General features: G+C 42.9%; 1 protein-coding gene across 8 annotated transcripts in view; it reads left to right on the forward strand.

Moving 5' to 3' along the window:
• utrn (utrophin) overlaps positions 1-20,795 on the forward strand; it is a 179,931-nt gene that overhangs the window by 53,652 nt on the left and 105,484 nt on the right. For 6 of the 8 annotated variants that reach the window (XM_058410390.1, XM_058410397.1, XM_058410395.1 and 3 more), the window contains 26 exons: positions 223-357; positions 705-854; positions 969-1,130; positions 1,209-1,340; positions 1,783-1,956; positions 2,091-2,246; positions 2,398-2,568; positions 2,674-2,853; positions 3,491-3,619; positions 3,773-3,943; positions 4,250-4,423; positions 4,833-4,958; positions 5,206-5,439; positions 5,623-5,795; positions 6,631-6,775; positions 7,385-7,560; positions 7,872-8,007; positions 8,310-8,459; positions 8,630-8,773; positions 9,009-9,110; positions 9,996-10,113; positions 10,246-10,424; positions 10,631-10,748; positions 11,137-11,342; positions 11,782-11,936; positions 12,640-12,829. In XM_058410390.1, coding sequence (XP_058266373.1) covers positions 223-357; positions 705-854; positions 969-1,130; positions 1,209-1,340; positions 1,783-1,956; positions 2,091-2,246; positions 2,398-2,568; positions 2,674-2,853; positions 3,491-3,619; positions 3,773-3,943; positions 4,250-4,423; positions 4,833-4,958; positions 5,206-5,439; positions 5,623-5,795; positions 6,631-6,775; positions 7,385-7,560; positions 7,872-8,007; positions 8,310-8,459; positions 8,630-8,773; positions 9,009-9,110; positions 9,996-10,113; positions 10,246-10,424; positions 10,631-10,748; positions 11,137-11,342; positions 11,782-11,936; positions 12,640-12,829 — 4,086 coding nt within the window. Of the gene's footprint in view, positions 1-222; positions 358-704; positions 855-968; positions 1,131-1,208; positions 1,341-1,782; positions 1,957-2,090; positions 2,247-2,397; positions 2,569-2,673; positions 2,854-3,490; positions 3,620-3,772; positions 3,944-4,249; positions 4,424-4,832; positions 4,959-5,205; positions 5,440-5,622; positions 5,796-6,630; positions 6,776-7,384; positions 7,561-7,871; positions 8,008-8,309; positions 8,460-8,629; positions 8,774-9,008; positions 9,111-9,995; positions 10,114-10,245; positions 10,425-10,630; positions 10,749-11,136; positions 11,343-11,781; positions 11,937-12,639; positions 12,830-17,948; positions 18,312-20,795 lie in introns of those variants that run through there. The other 2 variants (XM_058410393.1, XM_058410398.1) reach the window with 2 other exon arrangements.

Genomic DNA, 20,795 nt, shown 5'->3' on the forward strand with positions numbered 1-20,795 from the left:
CCACTGTGCTATAAGAGGTGTTACTGATGTAGTGTAATAACAGGTTTATAACACCACTGTGCTATAAGAGGTGTTACTGATGTAGTGTAATAACAGGTTTATAACTTGTGCACTGTGCTTTAGAAGGTGATAGTAGTCTTGTGTAATAACAGATGCAGTGTGCTGTAGGAGGTGTCAGTGGTGTAGTGTAATAACAGGTTTATAACACACACTGTGCTGTAGGAGGTGTGGTCGTGTTGGATGGAGCTGCTGCAGTATCTGGATTTAGAGTCTGGCTGGTTAAAGACTTTAGAGGAGACTCTGCAGGCCACAGAGAAGCTTCCGGAGAACTCAGACTCCATCAGTCAGGCTCTGGAGGTATGCTGATCTCACTGTCTGACATCTGTACCTGACATCTGAGTCCACTTTATTTTCCTTTATCTTCTAATTCCTTCTGAATAGCTGAATAGTCAATTATTTTTAACCCTGTGTGCCTTGGTGCGCTCTCTCTCTGTCTCTCTCTCTCTTTCTCTCTCACACTCCCTCTCTCTGTCTCTCTCTCTCTCTCTCACTCCATATCTCTGTGTCTCTCTCTCTTTCTCTGTTTCTCACGCTCTCTCTCTGTTTCACTCTCATTCATTGTCTCTCTTTGTCTCCACTATCCCACTGTCACTATTTCTTTGTTTCATGCTCTCTCTCTCTCTCTGTCTCTCTCTCTCTCTCAGTCTCTGGAGTCGGTTCTTCGTCACCCAGGTGATAACAGGACTCAGATCCGGGAGCTGAGCCAGACTTTGATTGATGGTGGGATTCTGGACGACCTCATCACTGAGAAACTAGACAACTTTAACTCCCGCTACGACGAGCTCAACCGGCAGGTGTGTGTATGTGTTTGTATGTGTGTAGAAGGTGTTGTGTGTGACATTCTATTGAACATGTCTTAATGTTTAAGAAACTCTTTGACCTGTAAAACAAAGTGTGTGTGTGTGTAGGTGGTGGAGCGTCAGATGGCACTGGAGCAGCAGTTGGCTACTCTAAGGGAGAACGAGGCAGCATTACACACACTTCAGGAGTCACTCTCTCAGCTCGATCAGACACTCACTTCCTACCTCACTGACCGCATAGACGCCTTCCAGATACCTCAGGAAGCTCAGGTACACACACACACACTTGCACTTATCTCAGACCCCACACACTTCATCTCAGATTTTACCTCTGAGCTTTGCTCTCAGGCGATCCAGGCCGACATCGCAGCTCATGAGGCCTCTCTGGAGGACCTGCGCAGGAGGAACACAGGGAACATTCCTGCTCCTGCTTCCGACGGAAAATCGGCCCGTGGAGGCACCATGCTGGATCACCTGCAGGTCAGGATCATTAGCATTAGAAATGTATTTTTGATAATTAGAAACATATTTCTGTATTTTTGTTTTGTGTTCTGTACAGTGCTTGTGTACACTGTTGCCATAGAAATGGATATAACATATTAGGACCCGTTAATATAACCCTCAGAGAGGGAACTTCTTTCAAAGCTGCTGTTGAAAACGAATCTCCATTTCCTGACCAATCAGAACGGAGAATTCGATAGTTCTGTGATTTAAATATGAAGTAAATGCGCAACACATTTTTAAATCCTGTTGAAACAAACAAACAAAAAATGGAAGCAGAATGGACCATTTTTTAAAGTGCTCAGAATGAGTTAACGCTGACATTTTGGAAAATGGACTTCGGCTTTAATTATGCTCAAAATGAAGAGCAGTGGTGAGCCGAGCGGGGAGTAGAGTGTGAACTTTTCCCGTCTGTGTGCAGAGGAAATTCCGGGAAATCAACACGAAATTCCAGCTCTTCCAGAAACCGGCTAACTTTGAGCAGCGCATGCTGGACTGTAAGAGAGTTCTGGAGAACGCTCGTGCTGAGCTTCACGTTCTCGACCTCACCGACACACAGCCTGAGCAGATTCAAACACACCTCGCTGGATGCATGGTGAGAGCACACACACACACATTTTTTCTCTCTATCTCTCTCTATTTAGAAAATAATCAGATTGTGGCCATTTCTATACACAATTCACACAATTCATAGTCAAACACATTCATTGTGTGTGTGTGTGTGTGCAGAAGCTGTATAAGATGCTGAGTGAGGTGAAGCTAGAGGTGGAGACGGTGATTAAAACGGGTCGACAGATCGTCCAGAAACAACAGACAGAGAATCCGAAGAGCATGGACGAGCAACTCACTGCACTCAAATTACTGTACAACGATCTGGGAGCACAGGTACACACGCACACACACACACACACACACAAACATGCAAACAAACTGCCTCTTAATGGCAATCTGCTATATGATGGATTAGGGTTAGTGCTGGCTGAACTGTAGTTTTAAAGTGTGTGTTTGTGTGTGTGTATGTGTGTGTGTGTGTTAGGTGACGGAGGGTAAACAAGAGCTGGAGAAAGCTCTGTCTCTGTCTCAGAGACTGCACAAGGACAGTTCCGCCCTGCAGGACTGGATCACGTCCACACACACACAGCTGGAGAAGAAGATCAACACCGGAAACATGCCAGCTGACATCGATGCTGAGATCGCCTGGGCCAACGTAAGTGTGTGTGTGTGAGAGAGAAAAGAGATCCATTCTGTAAACATGGCCTTATGGATATCAGTGTGTTTTACCTATGGCCTTTATCAATGTGTGTGTGTGTAGGGTCTCCTAAAGGAGAGCGACTGTAAGAAGGCGGATCTGTGTAAAGTGACAGAGAACAGCGCCGCCCTGCAGGCCGTAGTGGAGGGCAGTGAGACTCAGCTTGAGGATCAGCTATTCGTCCTGAATGAAGGATGGCAACAAGTTCGGACTCTCACAGAGGACTGGCTCAGCGCTGTGCTGGTGTGTGTGTGTGTGTGTTGGGGTGGTACCATCAGCCCTCTTCCTCATACCTGAGCCCACGCGTTCCCACCAGTGGCCAGTGTCTGATTGACAGGATTTAATTCATTTTAAAATCAGGACTGATATATTCTCAGTACACGATATATTTAATAAAAATTGTGATTTATAAATAAACAGTTTAACATGAAAAAGGAAGGAACATAAAGTTGCGATATAAAAAAATAGATGCCTGTCATTTACTTTGAGTGATAACAGGGTCGGTCAGTGTTGATAATTTAATTGAGAGAAGTCGATGTTAAATTAAATCATATTAGAGCTCATTTGCTAGCAATAAAATTGCAGCTTCCACTGATGACAAGTAAAAAATTATTGATGTTTATTCTGCAAAGGATAAGTTGGACACCATTATACGATTGCTGCTATGATGTCTTGGGGCCAATGTGGTCATAGTAACCCTATATTTAAATATGATGATGTTTAATGGAAAAAGGTAACAACCAATCAGAAGTGAGCATTTTGACTTCTGATGTAATTTTACAAGTTTGATTATATTTATTTGGGAGCATTTGTAGAATTTCGATTTTTTGGTACAGGCATTAGGTTATTGATCCTGACATAATCGCACTGTGTGTTGCAGAATCATCAGCGAGAGGTGGAGATGTTTGATGAGAATCTGGCTCACATCAGCACGTGGCTCTATCAGACCGAGATCCGTCTGGACGAAACTGAGAAACTGCCCACGGCCGAGAGGGAGAGAGTGGTGAAGGTTCGGAGACACCACACACACACACACACTTACACATACTCATTCACCAACACACACACACACTCAAACACATACATACATACATACTAGAACCTCTTTGGAGAGAGCATGAGTTTTGTTTTATTAAAACCACGTGTGTGTGTTTCTCTACAGGCTTTGCTGAGTGAACTGGAGGCTATGAGCACAAGGGTTGACGGCGCACGTGATCAGGCTGTTATCTTGATGACCGGCAGGGGGCCAGCGTGCAGAGACGTGGTGGAGCCCAAACTGGAAGACCTCAACCGCAACTTCCACAAGGTGGCACAGCACATCAAATCCGCTCAGGTAACACACACACACACACACACACACACACACACACACACTGTAACTGTGTGTAACTGTAACTATGTCAAGAATGAATGAATTGACAGTTTGGAGTTAGCGATGTGGGCGGGGCTACTGTAGATGTCATATGACCGAGTGAAGTGAAGCAATGAGGAAGTTACTAATAAAAGTGTGTGAGACAGTTACTTTATATTATACATGCATTGAATAGCAGGTGCTTGACATAAAGACGTGCGAAAGATGGTTTCTGTCCCTCCAGTGTCTTTTTTTTTTTTCAATATTACATTGTATATTGTGCCACAGTGCTCTGTGGGTCTGGAGAATGCCGTGGAGGTGCAGCAGGAGGAAGAGGAGACGGTCAGTGAAACGATGGCTCCTTCATCCTCGTCCAAGCTGCAGGAGCTTGAAGTTGACTTACAGGCGACTCTTAGCGCACTGGAGCAGCACGACCCCACGCAGACACCTGACGAGGATAAGGTACACACAGGAACACGGTGTCAAGCCCCTACTGTGTGACATGAAGCACTATTATTTTTATGAACATGGAAATTAGAAGAAACTCAGCAAGCCAAAGTTTCATGGAATACATTTGCATGAATTTGCATATAAGAAAGGGATTGGCTCTTAGATTAAAGATGTAATAGCGCTCACTACTCATGTCTCATGTTGATACTAAGTAAGATTAAGAGATTTCATTAAAGAATGGAGTAAAAGTTTACTTTAAATTGCTGAAGGAAAGATTCTGTGATTTTAAAAAAGTCACTTTTTAGAAAATTAAGGATGACTAAAAATGATGATTATTGAAAATTAAAATGATCTTTGGATATTTATGAGGTAAATCCGCTGCGCGTGTGCGCGCGTGTGTGTGTGTACACGTGTGTTTCAGCTCGATGAAGAGAAAGCTCGGGTTGAGGAGGTTTTGAGGAGAGGTGAAGAGCTGATCCAGTCTGCTTCCGATGAGAAGAGAGATGAGATACGCCTAAAACTGCAGCTACTACACACTCGCTACAGGGTACACACACACACACACACACACACACACAAGCCAAAAAGAAAATGACAGATTGAGGCAATTAGCGAAGTCCCATTTGGTATCTGAGGCTTGCTTTATTAGTATCCACCTTCTGACCAATCAGAATCAATCAGGATGAATAGCTAATTTGCGTGAAACTCCATATAATACTTTACTGTAGTACTTGCATTATTAATGAATCTGCACTCCCGAGCTCACGCTTTCTTTCCTCCTCCTTCTTTCTCAGGAGCTACACATCATCCGAACCTGGCGAGTCGGAGAGGATTGTCTTGACTCCGCCCCCTCCTCGTCCCCACACGTCCAGCCGGAAGAGCGGCATGCGTCTCTCTCGCCGTCCTCCTTCCTCCTCGATGTGAATAAGGTTCTGTTGGCCATGGCTGACAACGAGCTCCTCCTCAACTCGTCAGAGCTCAGCGGAGGCCTCTTCGAAGATTTCTCCAGCCAGGAGGACATGCTGAGGGTAAGCACATTCAAAATAAATTAAGTATTCATTATTATTAATATTAAGAATTATAATATATTATATATAATATATAATATTCATTAATAATTAATAGATCTATCTGTCTGTCTGTCTGTCTGTCTTTCTGTCTGTCTATCTATCTATCTATCTATCTATCTATCTATCTATCCATCTGTTTAGAACATAAAGGACAGTTTGGAGCGTGTTGGTGAGCAGGTAACGGTGTTAAACGAGCATCAGCCTGACGTGATCCAGGACGCCTCCAGACAGGAAGTGGTGCAGATAGCCGACGCACTGACTCAGCTGAACGCCGAGTGGGATCGAGTGAACCGCATGTACAGCCAGCGCAAAGGGTGAGGCGATGTTTCCATTTCCTCATCCGACAGACGCTTTTATCCATCATGACACTGATGAAAGTTAAGGATCCTGTTTGAGAACCCAGTTTACTTTTTATCCGTTTAGAGTTACATTTCATGTTGTGGATCATCCACACGATAAATACACTCCTGTCCTGAAGACTCGCGGAGGGAAAAGTACCAGGTTTTGCAACGCACTAGTGCTGCAGACTCCTTTCACACTTATTCTTATCTGTTTATTAGATTTAGATCATGTGGTGCGACCACCATACAAGTCTTTATATGATTAAGTTGTTACTATAGAAACAGGTGCATTAATATACATCTGTGACTTCCTGTCAGAGCTTCTGTTATAGAAAATGAATCAACACTTTCTGACAAACTTTAGGAGGCGGAGCCTAAAGACGATCGGGATTCTGATAGTCCGCCCTGATAAACGACAGCATGCAGCTGCAAGGTGCAGTTTTGTTCCTGTTTATAAATTACAGGAAGTAACACTGTGTCCTAAAGCGCGCCTGTACGCATCTCACGTTTTTGAGGATAAAAGTGTTAAGTGCTTCTCTTTCATTAATATTCGCCGCTCACGTTGGCCTTGTAGTCACACCTGCGCTTTTAAACTGTTGTGGGGTCAAAGAATATCCTGGATAATAACATGCAAATGAGTGTAATGGTGCAGCGATGAAAAAGTTTCATCTGTTAAACACATTAAAAGCAATAATCTGTGATCTCTAACTTTTTTCTGATTTTAATGGAAATGTCACTCTGGGAGTCTGCTAACCCATGGGGAACTGAAATGACTAATTTGTGTGTGTGTGTATGTGTGTGTGTATAGATCATTTGACCGTGCTGTTGAAGAATGGAGGCAGTTTCACTGTGAAATGAACGACCTGTCTCAGTGGCTGTGCGACACAGAACAGGCCCTAGACAATGAAACCGGACCAGAAGGAGACCCAGAACGGGTCAGAGCTCAACAAGAGGTCAGTCAAAAGCTCTAAGGTCAAAACCTGGTGATCCTGAATGTTTAGGTGAAATGCATGAAAGGCTAACTAACGTGACCCCACAGAGCTGAAGTTCTTTCATCAGGATCAGATTTTAGCATCAGATCAGAAAGACTGAGGTCTTGGGTGACTGGATCACACGGAGAGCTGAGACGCTCAGCCGTCCATACCTGACCACTTGCTACGGGAATCACGCAGCTAATTAGGTGGTCCATAGAGATGCGTTGAGATTCATTTGCATTCACACTACAAATGTGATTTGAATTCAAATGTGGATTGACTGATTAGATCAAAACATGTCCTGGAGGCGCATTAGACCCACTTCACACCTGTACTGAACTCTGACCTGTACTGATCTGATAACCCGGCACCCGAGACCTGAGAGAGCTTATTTCAGGAAAGATCTGATGCTGTTTGTTTTCAGTATTATGCTAATTTATGCTAATTAAACAGAAGAACAACCAAAAAAGGACATATGAACAAAACAATTCATTATTGAGGAAATGCAAGGAAATGAGGAGGTTAAAAATGTCTGATGAACTCAAAACAAAATGTGTGTGTATTTGTGTGTGTGTGTGTTGCGTTCAGGAGCTAGAGGAAGGCCTGACGAGTCATGAGGCCACGCTGGCCGAACTCATCCGATCAGGAGAGCACATCATCCCTCAGCTCTCGTCTCCGGATGGTCCTCTGCTCCAGGACAAGCTGGACAGTCTCACACAGCGCTGCGCATTCGTACACGCACGAGTCACTGAGCGTCGCCGCAGGTAACGTCCACAACACCGCGAGAAACTGCTCTAAATACAGGACAGGTTTTAACGTGTTTGTTCAAGGCTTTGTATAGTAATAAAAATGACAGGATTTTATTGATGTCCTGTTAGTCGCACGTGTGTGTGTGTCGTCCAATGACCCATGCCAGGGGCTTGTTTTTCTCACACTTCCTGTTAGAGATAAAAACACATGTACAAATCTCAAAAAATGAATAATTAAATAATGGCTGCTCGTCAAAGTTTGAATGATGGTAATAGAATCAACGGTGCACTAATCAAGGAATTGTCGTGTGTGTGTGTGTGTATAGGCTAGTAGCTGGTGATTCCTCCATCTCTGAAGTGCTCCAGCGCAGTGCTGATTTAGCTCATTGGTTAAAGCAGACGGAGGGCGCTGTGTTAACGCTACCTGCGAGTGCTGCAGACCAAAACCTGCGAGAGCTCAAGGTGAGCATCATGAGGCATGATAGTACTGGTGTCACTCTCGCATCACTACTGAGAAAGTTAGAGTGTAAAATTAAATTCTCAATCACTTGGTCTCCCCCCACCCCCCTCACTCACACACACACACACACACACACTCTCTCTCTCTCTCTCTCTCTCTCACATACACACACACACATGCACACACACTTTCTCTCTCTCTTGCTCACACACTCACAATCTCTCTCTTTCTCTCTCTCTAACACACACACACTCACTCACATTCTCTCTCTCTCTCTCTCTCTCTCTCTCTCTCTTTCTCTCAGGCTCTGGCAGAGGAGATGGATTTGCAGAAAGAGAGTTTGACTTGGCTGAACAGAAATGGAGCTCAGATCCTCTCCAGCGCTAACCTGAAAGCTCACGAGAGAGAAGCTCACACCTTGAAACTCCGGCAGATCAACATGACCTGGAGCAAAGTAAAACTCACTAGCTAAACCCATGCTGAGATAACAAACTCTCCTGATCTAATATGTAGAAAGAAGTAACGTCCAGGACTAATGAAAACATCATCAGATATTAACTTATTAGTAGCACAGTGCTGCGAGTCGAATCCCGTGCTGATTCTCGTCTTTCTCTCTGCCTGTAGGTGACACAGGAGTTATTAGAGAAGGTCAGAGAGGTGGAGGCCAAGCTGCAGTTCCAGGAAAGGATCAACCACTTGAGCGACTGGATCCATCTTACTCAACAGCCCCTGAGTGGACGCACCGAGCTGACACCTCCTGAAGCTCAGGTCAGCAAATGTAACAAATGGTGCCATGACAACTGGTTTTCCAAGATGGCCGCCTCATGCCATTGTAAAAAGTTTTGTTGATGTTTTTTGGTCAATTAATTTCCCTGAAAGATAGAACTGAACTTCTGAAGCGAGGAACCTTCAAGGAACCCTCGTCTGATCCCATTTGTACTAGTCATAGCAGGGGAATCGTGTACATTTCTAGCATTTGTGAGACATTGGTCTTGTCGTACAGGCCCTGGAGTCGGCTGTGATGGAGCACAGGAAAGAACTGGAGGAGCTGCTCACACGTTCCACTGAGCTACACAGGAAACAGCAGCTGCTCCCCCAGGAGAAGGTCTGATTTCAACAATAAATTCAGATTAGAGTCAAATTTTATGTCGCACATGCAACACTGCGATGTCTGACGTAGTGAAACGATGATCTGTGTCATAAAAATACAAAAGAAAAAATAGCTGTGATAAATAAAAATACAATTATTTGTGTAGTGAAAAGGAAAAAAATATAGAAAATATAAACATATACAGTATAATTATAGAGATGAACATGAATCAGTGTCAGAACAGGACTTTTCTCCCTCACTGTGCTTTATGTTCATTAAAAAAAATCTGCATAGCATGGAAAGAAGTGGTGGGATGGGTTTCATTAAGGAGTCCCTCAAGGTTCCAGTCTAGGTCGCTTCATCAGCACCAGTTTAAACAAGTTTAAGGGGAAAGTAGTACTGGTGTTAGCTGGTACACGATGATCTGTACATCTAGATGCTCCAATCTAGACTCCATTTTTCTTAAATTATATTGCAAGGCTTCGGATGGAGGCGTCAGCCCAAAGTGGTGGCCACTCATCAAAGGGGGTGCTTTATCATGTGTTTTCTGATATCATTTTTTTAATGATTACATTTAATGTTGTGGAAAGTCCATGAAACATGTCACTTCCTGTTATAACCGTAACACATCCTGTTTATGAGAAGAAGAAAAACGCATCACGTTAGCAAAAGGAGAAAAAAAAACCCTCATAAAGCTGTTTGAGAAAATGAATCAACTCCTACTGACCAATCAGAATCCAGAACTGAACAGTGGCCGAGAAGAGAGCCTTGAGGAACGCCGTTACTTTATTAATAGATACAAAATGTCCCAGAGAGACAGGATGTTGACTATGCAAGATGTCATGATAAAAACATGATAAAATGATGCAAGAATGTGTGTGTGTCTGTGTGTGATCGCAGACTAAAATGGAGCAGTTGGCAGGAGACTGGAAGGTTCTCGAGCTCAGATTGAAAGAAAGAACACAAGTGCCTAAATCGCCATGGACGCACCAGATCACCCAGCAACCTCTGTCTCCAGGTTAGAGACTGAGCACTGACACACACACACAATTTTAAGACACTTATATGGTAACATTTATATGGTCCATTAAATGTCTTAAATGGTTCATTAAAGTCTCAATCTGTTTGTGTGTGTGTGTGTGTGTGTCAGTGTGTGTTGAGGTTCAGAGGTCAGCAGTGCTGAGTGAAGCTCCTCTCAGCGCAGCCTCTGTAAGCGACCGGGCCACAGAACTGGCCGACTGGCTACAGCTCATTCAGCAGATGCTCAAATCCAGCATCGTTACCGTTGGCGACACCGACGAGATCCGCACCACCATCAGCCGCCTGGAGGTGTGTGTGTGTGTGTGTGTGTACATATGTCATAGTTTCTCCTTTCATTCTTTTGTTGAGAACAGAGATTAGTTTGTGTATCTGTGTCTGAACGTGTGTGTGTGTGTGTGTACATATGTCATAGTTTCTCCTTTCATTCTTTTGTTGAGAACAGAGATTAGTTTGTGTATCTGTGTCTGAACGTGTGTGTGTGTGTGTGAGTATAGGTGACTAAAGGTGATCTGGAGCAGAGGCATCTTCAGCTGGAGGAGATTTTCACTCAGGCTCAGAACATCAAGAACAAAACATCTGACCTGGATGTGCGAACCTCCATCACTGAGAAACGTACGTGTCCAGCTCCTGCTGCAGGCTTCACATCATTTTAACCATGTTTTAATCTTCTCCTTCTTTTTCTTCTTCTTTTTCTTCTTCTTGCATCTTGTTGCTTCTTCTCAGATTTTCTTCCTCCCTCTGCTGCTCTTTCTTCGTCGTCTTTTTTGCTTTTTTGTCTTGGTTTCTACTTCTTTTATTTTATCCCACTTTTTCATCTACGTCCTTCCTTCCTTCCTTCCTTCTTTCCTTCCTTTCTTTCTTTCTTCCTTCCTTCCTTCCTCTCTCTCTCTTCCTTCCTCCCTTTCTAGGCTTTTCCGAAATAGTTTTTGTTAATAGACGAGTCGTTAAAGAAGTGGATTCTGTTCTCTAACACGTTGCTGTCTCTGCGCTCGGTGTCCAGTGGAGAAGGTGCACAGCCAATGGGACAGCACGCAGCACGGCGTGGAGACGCGGCTCCTGCAGCTGGATCATATGACAACGCACAGCGAACTGTGGCAGGACCAGTGGGCTCGGGTGAAGGCTCTGATTGGACAGAACGAGGCCCGTTTGCATAACCTCCTTCAGACGAGCCGAGAGCCGCTCACCAAGCAGATCGGTGACAGCAAGGTCAGATCGCCACGATGCTGTCGTCACGGACGGCTCGTTAGCATATTAGGCCACGCCCACTGTGCGTAGCTCAGTGGTCACTTTTCCTTCAAATTTTGCTGTATGTTCACTAAATTACAGCAAACATTTTAGATATTGGAATATTTTAGTTACAGGATTATCCTGTAGGGGGAGCTCCAGTTCCATTTTTTCCCCAGCTTGGCCTCATTCTCTTGCTTTATGTTTATCAGATAGTAATTTAATGCCTATAAAACCATCACAATGTTTTACCAGAGTTTCACAGATTAGATTGTATTTGGAACTCAGTCCAGTACTCATGCTCTCAAAGCGCATTCTGATGAGCTCTTTGCCCAGGACATTTAATCAATAAGTTTTTTTTAAATACATGCATATATTAAGGAATGAAAACAAAACACTTTTTTTCCTCTCCTCCTGTCAGGCCTTCCTGCAAGACCTGAGCCGAGAGCATGTGACCATGGCTGCGTTTAACGAGCTCTGCAATCAGCTCCTGCAGGATTACACCACCGACGACACACGCAGGGTCAAAGAGGTGATGGACAAAACCGTTATGTCCTGGAACACTGTGAATAACAGGTATATACACACACACACACACACACACACAAACGTGTGCTCCTCATGACATTGAACACTGAACATTGCCAGTGAAAGCTGAGTACACACTTTTGGACACATGCACTTTTGGACACACGCGCACACACAAACACACTTTTTTTTTCATGTAAACAAATACACAATATTCAGTTCATCTCCTCAGAGCACAGTCAGTGAAGCCTTTACACTAATCACACTGGGATGAAATTCCCCTGAAATCTCCTTCCTTCTTACTCTTACCTTTCTCTTCCCTTCCTTTCCATCTTTTCATTTACCCATCTCTCCATTTCTCTTGCCTTTCTCCTCACTATCTTTATATTTCCTTCCCTCCTCACCTTTTTTTATCATTTTACTTCTTTTCGCTTTGCTTCAATTACCTTTCCATCATTCCTCTTTCCTTTGCTTCTCTTCCTTTCTTTTCTTTTTCTTCTCTTCTCTTCTCTTCTCTTCTCTTCTCTTCTCTTCTCTTCTCTTCTCTTCTCTTCTCTTCTCTTCTCTTCTCTTGCAGTTTAATGTTAATAAAAATAAAAGCAGCATGTGACAGTATTGAGGTCTGAAGTTACCTAGTTTTTTTTTTTTTAATGAAAGGGGAAATGGACAGACGGGTGAACAGCTGTGTGAGTGTGTGTGTTTGTGTGTGTGTGTGTGTAGGTGTTAATTGTGTTGTGTCACGTGTCCTCAGGGCGTCAGATCGTCAGTTGGTTCTCGACTCAGAGCTGAAGAACCTGCAGGTGTCTCTCAGGGAGCTCGAGGGCTTCCTCAAATGGCTGCAGGAGGCTGAAACCACTGTCAACGTCTTGGCCGACGCCTCCCAGAGGGAGGAGCTATCTCAAGACTCCGCCCGCCTCCGAGAGCTGAAGGGTCAACTTGATGTGAGTACCGCGTTCTTGGTGTCGGCTTTGACACAGTGGGATGTCAGCGATGTTGCTGCCAAGACAAGATGATTTATGTTGTTGCGTTGTCAAGGTGTGTGTGTGTGTGTGTGTGTGTGTGTGTGTGCGCGCGCGCGCGCGCGCGTGTGTGTGTGTGCGCGCGTCTTTCTAATTTATCCAAGCTGTCTCCATTGATGTAGTAATGCAGTTATGTATGAGGCAGACGTGTCTGAGTAATCTGACGTCTTTTCAACGTACTCGAGTGTGAATATTATTAGATTTTGTGTAAGTGTGTGTGTAGATGCCCAGACACACACCCTCTGTTCTGTTATCACCCCGTCGCCCCTCATTTGTACACGCTTCGAGCAAACTAGGGGTATGTACATGTTTAAAATGTAAAGCAGTGTCTCCGACTTCGAGACATGCTCATATTATGGGATGGAAAGTAGGCCGGCATTAGTGTTGAATTAATATTGAAAAATCCCACGGACAGATTTCTAGAGCGAGCAGATGGATGAGCAGCTTGCACGTTGACCCGGTATTGCAGTCCCTTCAGTCAGCATTCGTCCATTTCCTGGACGTTTAGGGGCCAAAGATTTCGTGGGATAAAATCCTAGGCCTTGTACTGGAAGAGCTGGAGCAAGACTATAAAAAAAGTAATTTTTTTATAGTGATTTTCACAAGATGTGTCTAAAAATTGTTGCACAATAATTCCACAAGACACCTGTTGTGTAATTTATACACTACTGATTCAGCACTTAATAACCTGCCCCCTGGGAGGGTGGGAGCGAGGGAAAGAGGGAGGGAGGGCAGAAGGGCGGGCAGGCAGGGGGTTGAGTAAAGACTATTGAAGTGGGAAAGAACATTAAAAATCACCAGCATCCATCGAACACCTCCAGTGCATATTAACACAGCCGCAGCGGACCGTGAGGGTGTTCATTTAACACCTGCCTCCAGTCTCCTGGGGTTCACTGTTGCAGCTCTGGGTCACAGCGACAGAACGTGTCCTTTTATTTAAACCTTATCATTCAAAGTACTTCGTGATTGGCTGATGGCTTGGAATCTAAGATCTAAAAATCCTGGAGTGAGGGGAAAAAACCCAGAGTAGAATTTTCATCACAAAAAGCAGCAAAGAGAGAATGTCTAGTTGAACATAAACAACAGTGACTGAGGGATAATCCGAAGACTAATCCCGATAAACAAGGCAGTGAAGCAGTCGGCAGAAAACAAAGGAAACAAAGACACAGAGAATAGCAAGATTTTGCAATGAGTTCATTAACACGAGCCAGGAGAAAAAGAAGAAGAACAATCCCAAGCTTTTGGTTCCACCGCATCATCTCCTCCCTAAGATAAAAAGTTCTCAACATGTCCTTAGTGTCTTCATTAAATCCTTCTTCTGAGAATACGAGTAGGAACGTTGAACCTGGCCACATCTCTCAGAGTGATAGACTTCCCTTAAAAAATCTCTAATCAGCCTTTCGTCATTGTTGTCGTGAACCGTGAACCGGCCTTGGTGCTTAAAAACACAAACACACTCTTTGTCCAATACAGTCAGATCTCTAACACTGCTGAGGTGCACTTATGGCTTTATTGGAAAGGCCCTGACACATAATTATTATCAAGAAATTACTACTCCTTCTGTTGAATTGACCAAAGCCGTGATTAAACGAGTTAAGTGCTTCAATCAGAGTTTAATTGTCCGGGTGTCGGTTAGGCGATTGAAGCACTTAACTCTTCATATAAACGCTCTATTTCAGTCATGACTGCTGAATTTCATTAAAAACCGAGCGAAACTAGATGGATGTGTAGTGTGTTGTACGTTGTTGTGTTTGCCAAATCGAGTAAACGCATGTTTATGTGCTTTTAAAGGCACTGGTTATGATCAATAGAGTCTATAGAGGGTGTAGTGTGTATAGAGAGTATAGTGTGTGTGGAGTGTACAGAGTGTGTGTAGCATATAAAATGTGTGGATTGTGTATAGCGCATAGAGTGGACTGTGTATCGTATGTGGAGTGTGTAGCATATAGAATGTGTGTAGCATATAGAGTGTGAAGTGTGTGTAGCATATAAAGTATGTGGAGTGCATGTGTAGTCTATGGAGTGTGTGGCGTATGTAGCGTATAGTGTGTGTGTGTGTGTGTGTGTAGTTTATAGAGTGTGTGGAGCGTATATAGAGTGTGTGTAGCATATAACATATGTGGAGTGTGTAGTGTTTGTGGTGTGTATGTAGAGTGTGTGTAGCATTTAAAGTGTGTGGAGTGCATGTAGTGTGTGTGTAGCATGTAAAGTGTGTGTGTGGAGTGTGTAGCGTGTGTGTAGCATATGAAGTGTGTGGAGTGCATGTAGTGTGTGTGTAGCATGTAAAGTGTGTGTGTGTGGAGTGTGTAGCGTGTGTGTAGTGTATGGAGTGTGTGTAGCATATGAAGTGTGTGGAGTGTATGGAGTGTGTGAAGTGTGTAGCATATAGAGTATGCGTAGCATTTAAAGTGTGTGGAGTTTGTGTAGTGTGTGTAGTGTATGGAGTGTGTAGCGTATAGAGTGTGTGTAGCATTTAAAGTGTGTGGTGTGTGTGTAGCGTGTTTGTAGTGTATGGAGTGTGTGAAGTGTGTAGTGTATAGAGTGTGTGTAGCGTGTAGTGTGTAGCATGTGTGTGTGGAGTGTGTGCTCCATCTGATAGATGGCTACTCCAGTCCTCCTCCTCCTCCACACTTTGCTTCACACACTTGGCGGTTATTGATTTTTAGACCACAGCCTTTTGTTCCGGTGCTGTGCGTCTGAGTGATGGGTCCGAGTCGCCACCGTCGGCATTGTCCGAGTGCTGGAGGCAATCTGGCAGAGATCGGACTTCACGCCTTTTCTTCTTCATACAGTTATGTTCCTTTGCTCTTTCTTTCTTGCGCGTTTTGTGCAGCGTCTGCTCTTTTGTAGATAGCAGCAGCACGCCTTCCGTCCATCCTGTTTCATAGCTTTCCAGAAAAAAAACATGACAGAAGTGTGAATATTTCTATAAAGTGGATGAATGTAAACAGAAGAGTTGGATGACATCATTAGGAGGCTCAAATGCACAGTTTTACCTCAGTGCTAGAGCGAGAATGTGTGTTTAGAACTGCTATAAAGAATAAAATACTTCAGGATGTCATTTAAAAAAAAAAATAAATCAAGTAACTGTCCCTCCAGATGAAATTAATTGTTTTTGTATTAGCTTTAAGCTAAGCTAACGTCAGTATCTAGTGTTACATCGAAAGACTAAATAGCTAGTTGGCTTTTAGCTCTAAACAGTTAGATAACACATATATAAGCTAGCTACACTGTCAAGCTAAAATAGTGGATTATTAGTGGAATATTTGGGTTGAAGTATAATTAAAGTGTCATTCAGGAAGTGTTGTTTTAGTATTTTAGTAACACATCTGAGAGAAATACTGACATTCTGATAGGATGATTGTATTTTTATAGACATATTTATGTGCTAGCTAGCTAGGTGAATGGCTCAAGTCACTGCCTAGGTCTCTGTTGCTTAGCAACAGTGATCTGATATAATTTTGCGATTGAATATACTTTTCAGTTTGTGTTCACATACTAAAATCATGAATCTAATTATAAAAATCAATACCAAAACGTGCGGACGGGACGTAAAACTGTTGTCTAATGGCGGAGAGGTCAGCGTGGTGCGAAATACGTGCTTCCCATTAATCACTGTCAGTGCTGAGTACAGGAACATTGTACAGTTCTCACATCAGAACCCCGGGAGAGGGTCAGAACACACACACACACACACACACACACAGGAAGGGTTAGACCTTGGAGACTAGCAGAGGCTGTGTGTGTATTCCCTTAGTATATAATGAAAATGTGTTCACCTTAATTTAGCACACAGAGAACATGAGAGAACTAAGAGAGAGAGAGAGAGAGAGAAAGATGTGTATGTATATATATATATATATATATATATATACATATATACATATATATATATATATATATATATATATATATATATACATATATATATAGAGAGAGAGAGAGAGAGAGAGAGAGAGAGAGAGATAGATAGATAGATAGATAGAGAGAGAGAGAGAGAGAGAGAGAGAACACAGCTCCAGGGCAGTGTGTATTGACCTACATTAGCATGTGAAATAACCCACATCACTGTGTAGCGCATTTAACTGACAAGATTAAACCTGAACAGCTCGAGCCATTCGCATCATCTTCTATTCTCTTTTCTTCTGTCTTCATCTCTCTCTTTTCTCCCTCTTCTTTTTTTTGTCTTTTTATCTCCATCTTCCACATTTTCTGTTTTCTGGCTCTCTTTTCGTTAATCTCTCTCTCTCTCTCTCTCTCTCTCTCTCTGTCTCTCTCTTTCACTGGGTTTCAGTAATTTTCTTTCTTTCTTTCTTTCTTTCTTTCTTTCTTTCTTTTGAGGAACAGTTGGTCATTTACACTTTCTCCCTCTCTTTCTCTCTTGTGCACATTTCTCGGTGTCTCTCTCTCTCTCTCTCTCACCCACACACACACGCACACTGTCCCTCTCTTTCTTCTTCGCATGTCTTTTTAATTTCCCTGCTCTGTTCTTTTTTCTCATGAGGTTGCTTGCTCTGATTTCAGTAAAGTGTGTCATATGCACAAACACACACACACACACACACACACAGAGAGAGAGAGAGAGTAATCTGTGTACATCTCTGTGCAGTCTGCAACTTGTAGAATAAAATCTCCCTCCTCATCCGTCACTCTTTTTCATTCTCTCATTTCCAGACTCCTGCACTTTCACCGGCGAGCGCTCTGTCTCTCTTTCTCTCTCGCTCTCTCTCTCTCTCTCTCTCACATCCATTATCTCTCTCCTTAGAGCCATCTCATGCTACTCAGTTGTTTTCTCTGCTCCTTTATCGCTTCTCTTCCTTTTTTTTCCCTCTTTCATCTCTTTATCCTCCATCGATCACTCCATCACAGATGCAGATGGAAAATCACTAGTGACACCAGGGAGGAGAGTCACCCTCTCACTCTCTCTCTCTCTCGTGCTCTCTCTCTCTCTCTCTCTCTCTCTCTTGCACTCTCTCTCTCTCTCGCTCTCTCTCTGGCTCACTTCTTCTCCGTTTGTTTTCCCCGTCCTCATCCTGTTAGTTCTCTCAGTCGGACACACGTACGCTGACGTTCCCTCTTCAGCACTGGACATTGTTGAATGCGGGACTGAAGGGGATTGGATTAAGCCGCTGAGTGTGTGTGTGTGTATGTGTGTGTGTGTGGGACATGTTCGCGAGGGTTTGTCACGGTTTGTGCGGCTCACGGCGGGGGATGTGAGCGCACGCGTGTGTGTGTGTGCGCGTGTGCGCATGTTAGGATGCGTACAGCGCGAGCCTGGCAGTGTGGCGCTGGCCGTGCGAGGATGATGGCTGTGGTGAGGACGTCTCTGCAGAAAGTGGTGCTCTTCTTACACCGGCTTCAGAGAATGGCTATCACCTCACCACGTTACCAGAAACTCTGCAAGGTCAGTCCACACACACACACACACACACACACACACACACAGTTGTCTGGTTGAGTTTGTTTAAGCTGCTCATGCTTTTATTCCTCTTCTGAAGTTCTAAGCCACAACATGGTTGATTTGATTCTTGATCCCGATTGGTCAAAAAGTATTGATTTGCTTTGTCGTTCTAATATGTTATTGTTTCTATAGTAACAGCTCACATATGGATCCCGGATATTCTTTATGGTTTTTTTGAAATAAACAATTTGTTGTCTCCCAAAAGCATGTTTCTGTAATGGATGTTTGTTTAACATTTATGGAAGGAGTCTCCAGTGTCAGAGCTCAGTAGCTACAAGTTTTCTGACTCTTCTGTGTGTGTGTGTGTGTGTGTGTGTTTGACTTATTATCTTAAAGAGAAAGTAAAGAGAGAGGAACAAATCTTTACAGCTTCTATAACGTAACTCATCTCATGGACGTTCTGTAACGTTAAATGGTAGGTATATAGTTGGTAAATTTGGGTGTACGAGTTTTTGGAAAATAATAATAAATTATGGCCTGTCAGAAATCATACAAAAATGGACATGTCATGCGTTGGGAAATCTGCAACACAGTTTTGTCATTTTATTTTTTTTAAAAAAGGGAAAAAAGGAATTTGGTTTATTGAATTTATGTCGTATTATTTTCTTATATAAGTTTCTGTCGTGTCTGATAGTGAGGTTTAAAGTTTTTATTATTTATTTATTTATTAACCTGAAGGACTTCAGTAAAATACATAAAATGCATGAACAAATACGCAGCTACAACATGACTTCTCTTAGACTGCAGATATAAAAAACTAAATTGAAACACCAGATAAAATAATAATAATAAAAAAAAATTATATAATAAACATCAATCTTAGCAACAACCAAAATATACAGCCAGGTCACTTTATACTGTGTACTGTATATATACATTTAAATTCTAAAATAAAATAAAATAAAATAAATTTAAGCTTATTGCAAACTTTATCTGTTTCTTACACTGAATATATTTTTTTCTCTGATATCCGATGCAACGTTTGTTTGCGGTGATGATGCTGAGTATCAGATGGATGTTATTTTACTTACAGCAGCCCTATTCTGATTTTATTTTGAATTCTTTTCAGATTTATTTATTTCAGTAACATCCTATAAATATCTCACTCACAATATATACTTCCTGTAAACTTATTATGTTTGTATTATTACTATTATTATTGTTGTTGTTGTTGTTGTTGTATGCTTGTTGTTCGAGGTCACATGAGGGAGGAGAGTTACAGTTAAAGTTCAAGGTTCTGTGTTTTGTCCGTTGTCCATAAAACACATCCATAAGCCATAACATGAGCGAGTATATGAACAGTCCGTTCTCAAAGTCAATGTGTTGGAAGCAGAAAAAATGGCGGCGACGACGACTGGGTCTCTGAAACGTGTGCGGTTAGACGCAAAATGAAGAGCTCTAAGGAGGGACAACCGGTGACCTGGTGACAGGGTCATGGACGCTCAAGACTCTGTGACACTCAAGGCTAGCTAGTGGATCAAAACCGGACCCTTTCTAGTCCAGTGTCCATGTCCATTTACATTTTTGGCATTTAGCAGAAAAGTTTATTCAGAGCAACTTACATTTTTATCTCATTTCTTATGCATCTGAGCAATTGAGGGGTCACTAAGGGGAATTGAAGGGCTAAGAGGCTCAGAGAGAGGAATTGAGGCCATGAGGGGCAATTGAGGGGCTCAGAGAGAGGAATTGAGGGGCTGATGGGCGATTTAGGGGTTAGGGACCCAGCAGTGGCAGCTTGCTGGACCTGGGATTCAAACTCACAATGCCTCACCATCCCATCATGTCCAGAAAGGTCACATGACTGGACACACCCACTATTTCCCAGGCAGACATCAATAAAAGGTTAAAAAGTTCCTCTGAAGTTTTCATTCCAACCAGAATTGTATTTGTTTTGTTTTTCTGAAACTTTCCCTTTGTGTTTTGTGTGTAATTGCATAATTGTTGTGTGACAGTACAGGACGTGATGGCAGTGTGTTAGAAGGTTTTGTTTTTCTCTCCGACGCTTCCTTTTCCTCAGTAATTGGGTTCCTGTGGTGACTGGTAGTAAAGCGGTACATACACAGAGCACCCGGGTTCTACTTCCTGTAACGGTGAGGAGACTGAGACGGAGGAGAACCGCGGGTGGTGGAGATGTTGTGTTATAGTCGGCTTGTTTGTGTTGTTATGGTGTTATTTCTGAAGAAATTTAATAAACTGTGAGCAGAAATCCTGCTGTCTAAAGGAGGCTAAGTCTCAGCGACACGCCCGTGTTCTTATAGACGGTGTTTTGGGGGAAAATGAAACGATTCTCCTCTCAGTCTAAATATACACACAATCGGACAAAACGTGTTTGGGTTTGATGTTTGATGCTTTAGTTTAGTTCTGGAGCTATGAGGCTAATGTAGTAGTAGTAGTAGTAGTAGTAGTAGTAGTAGTAGTAGTAGTGTG

This window comes from Hemibagrus wyckioides, linkage group LG15 (genome assembly GCF_019097595.1).
Source record: "Hemibagrus wyckioides isolate EC202008001 linkage group LG15, SWU_Hwy_1.0, whole genome shotgun sequence".
Lineage (NCBI taxonomy): Eukaryota > Metazoa > Chordata > Actinopteri > Siluriformes > Bagridae > Hemibagrus > Hemibagrus wyckioides.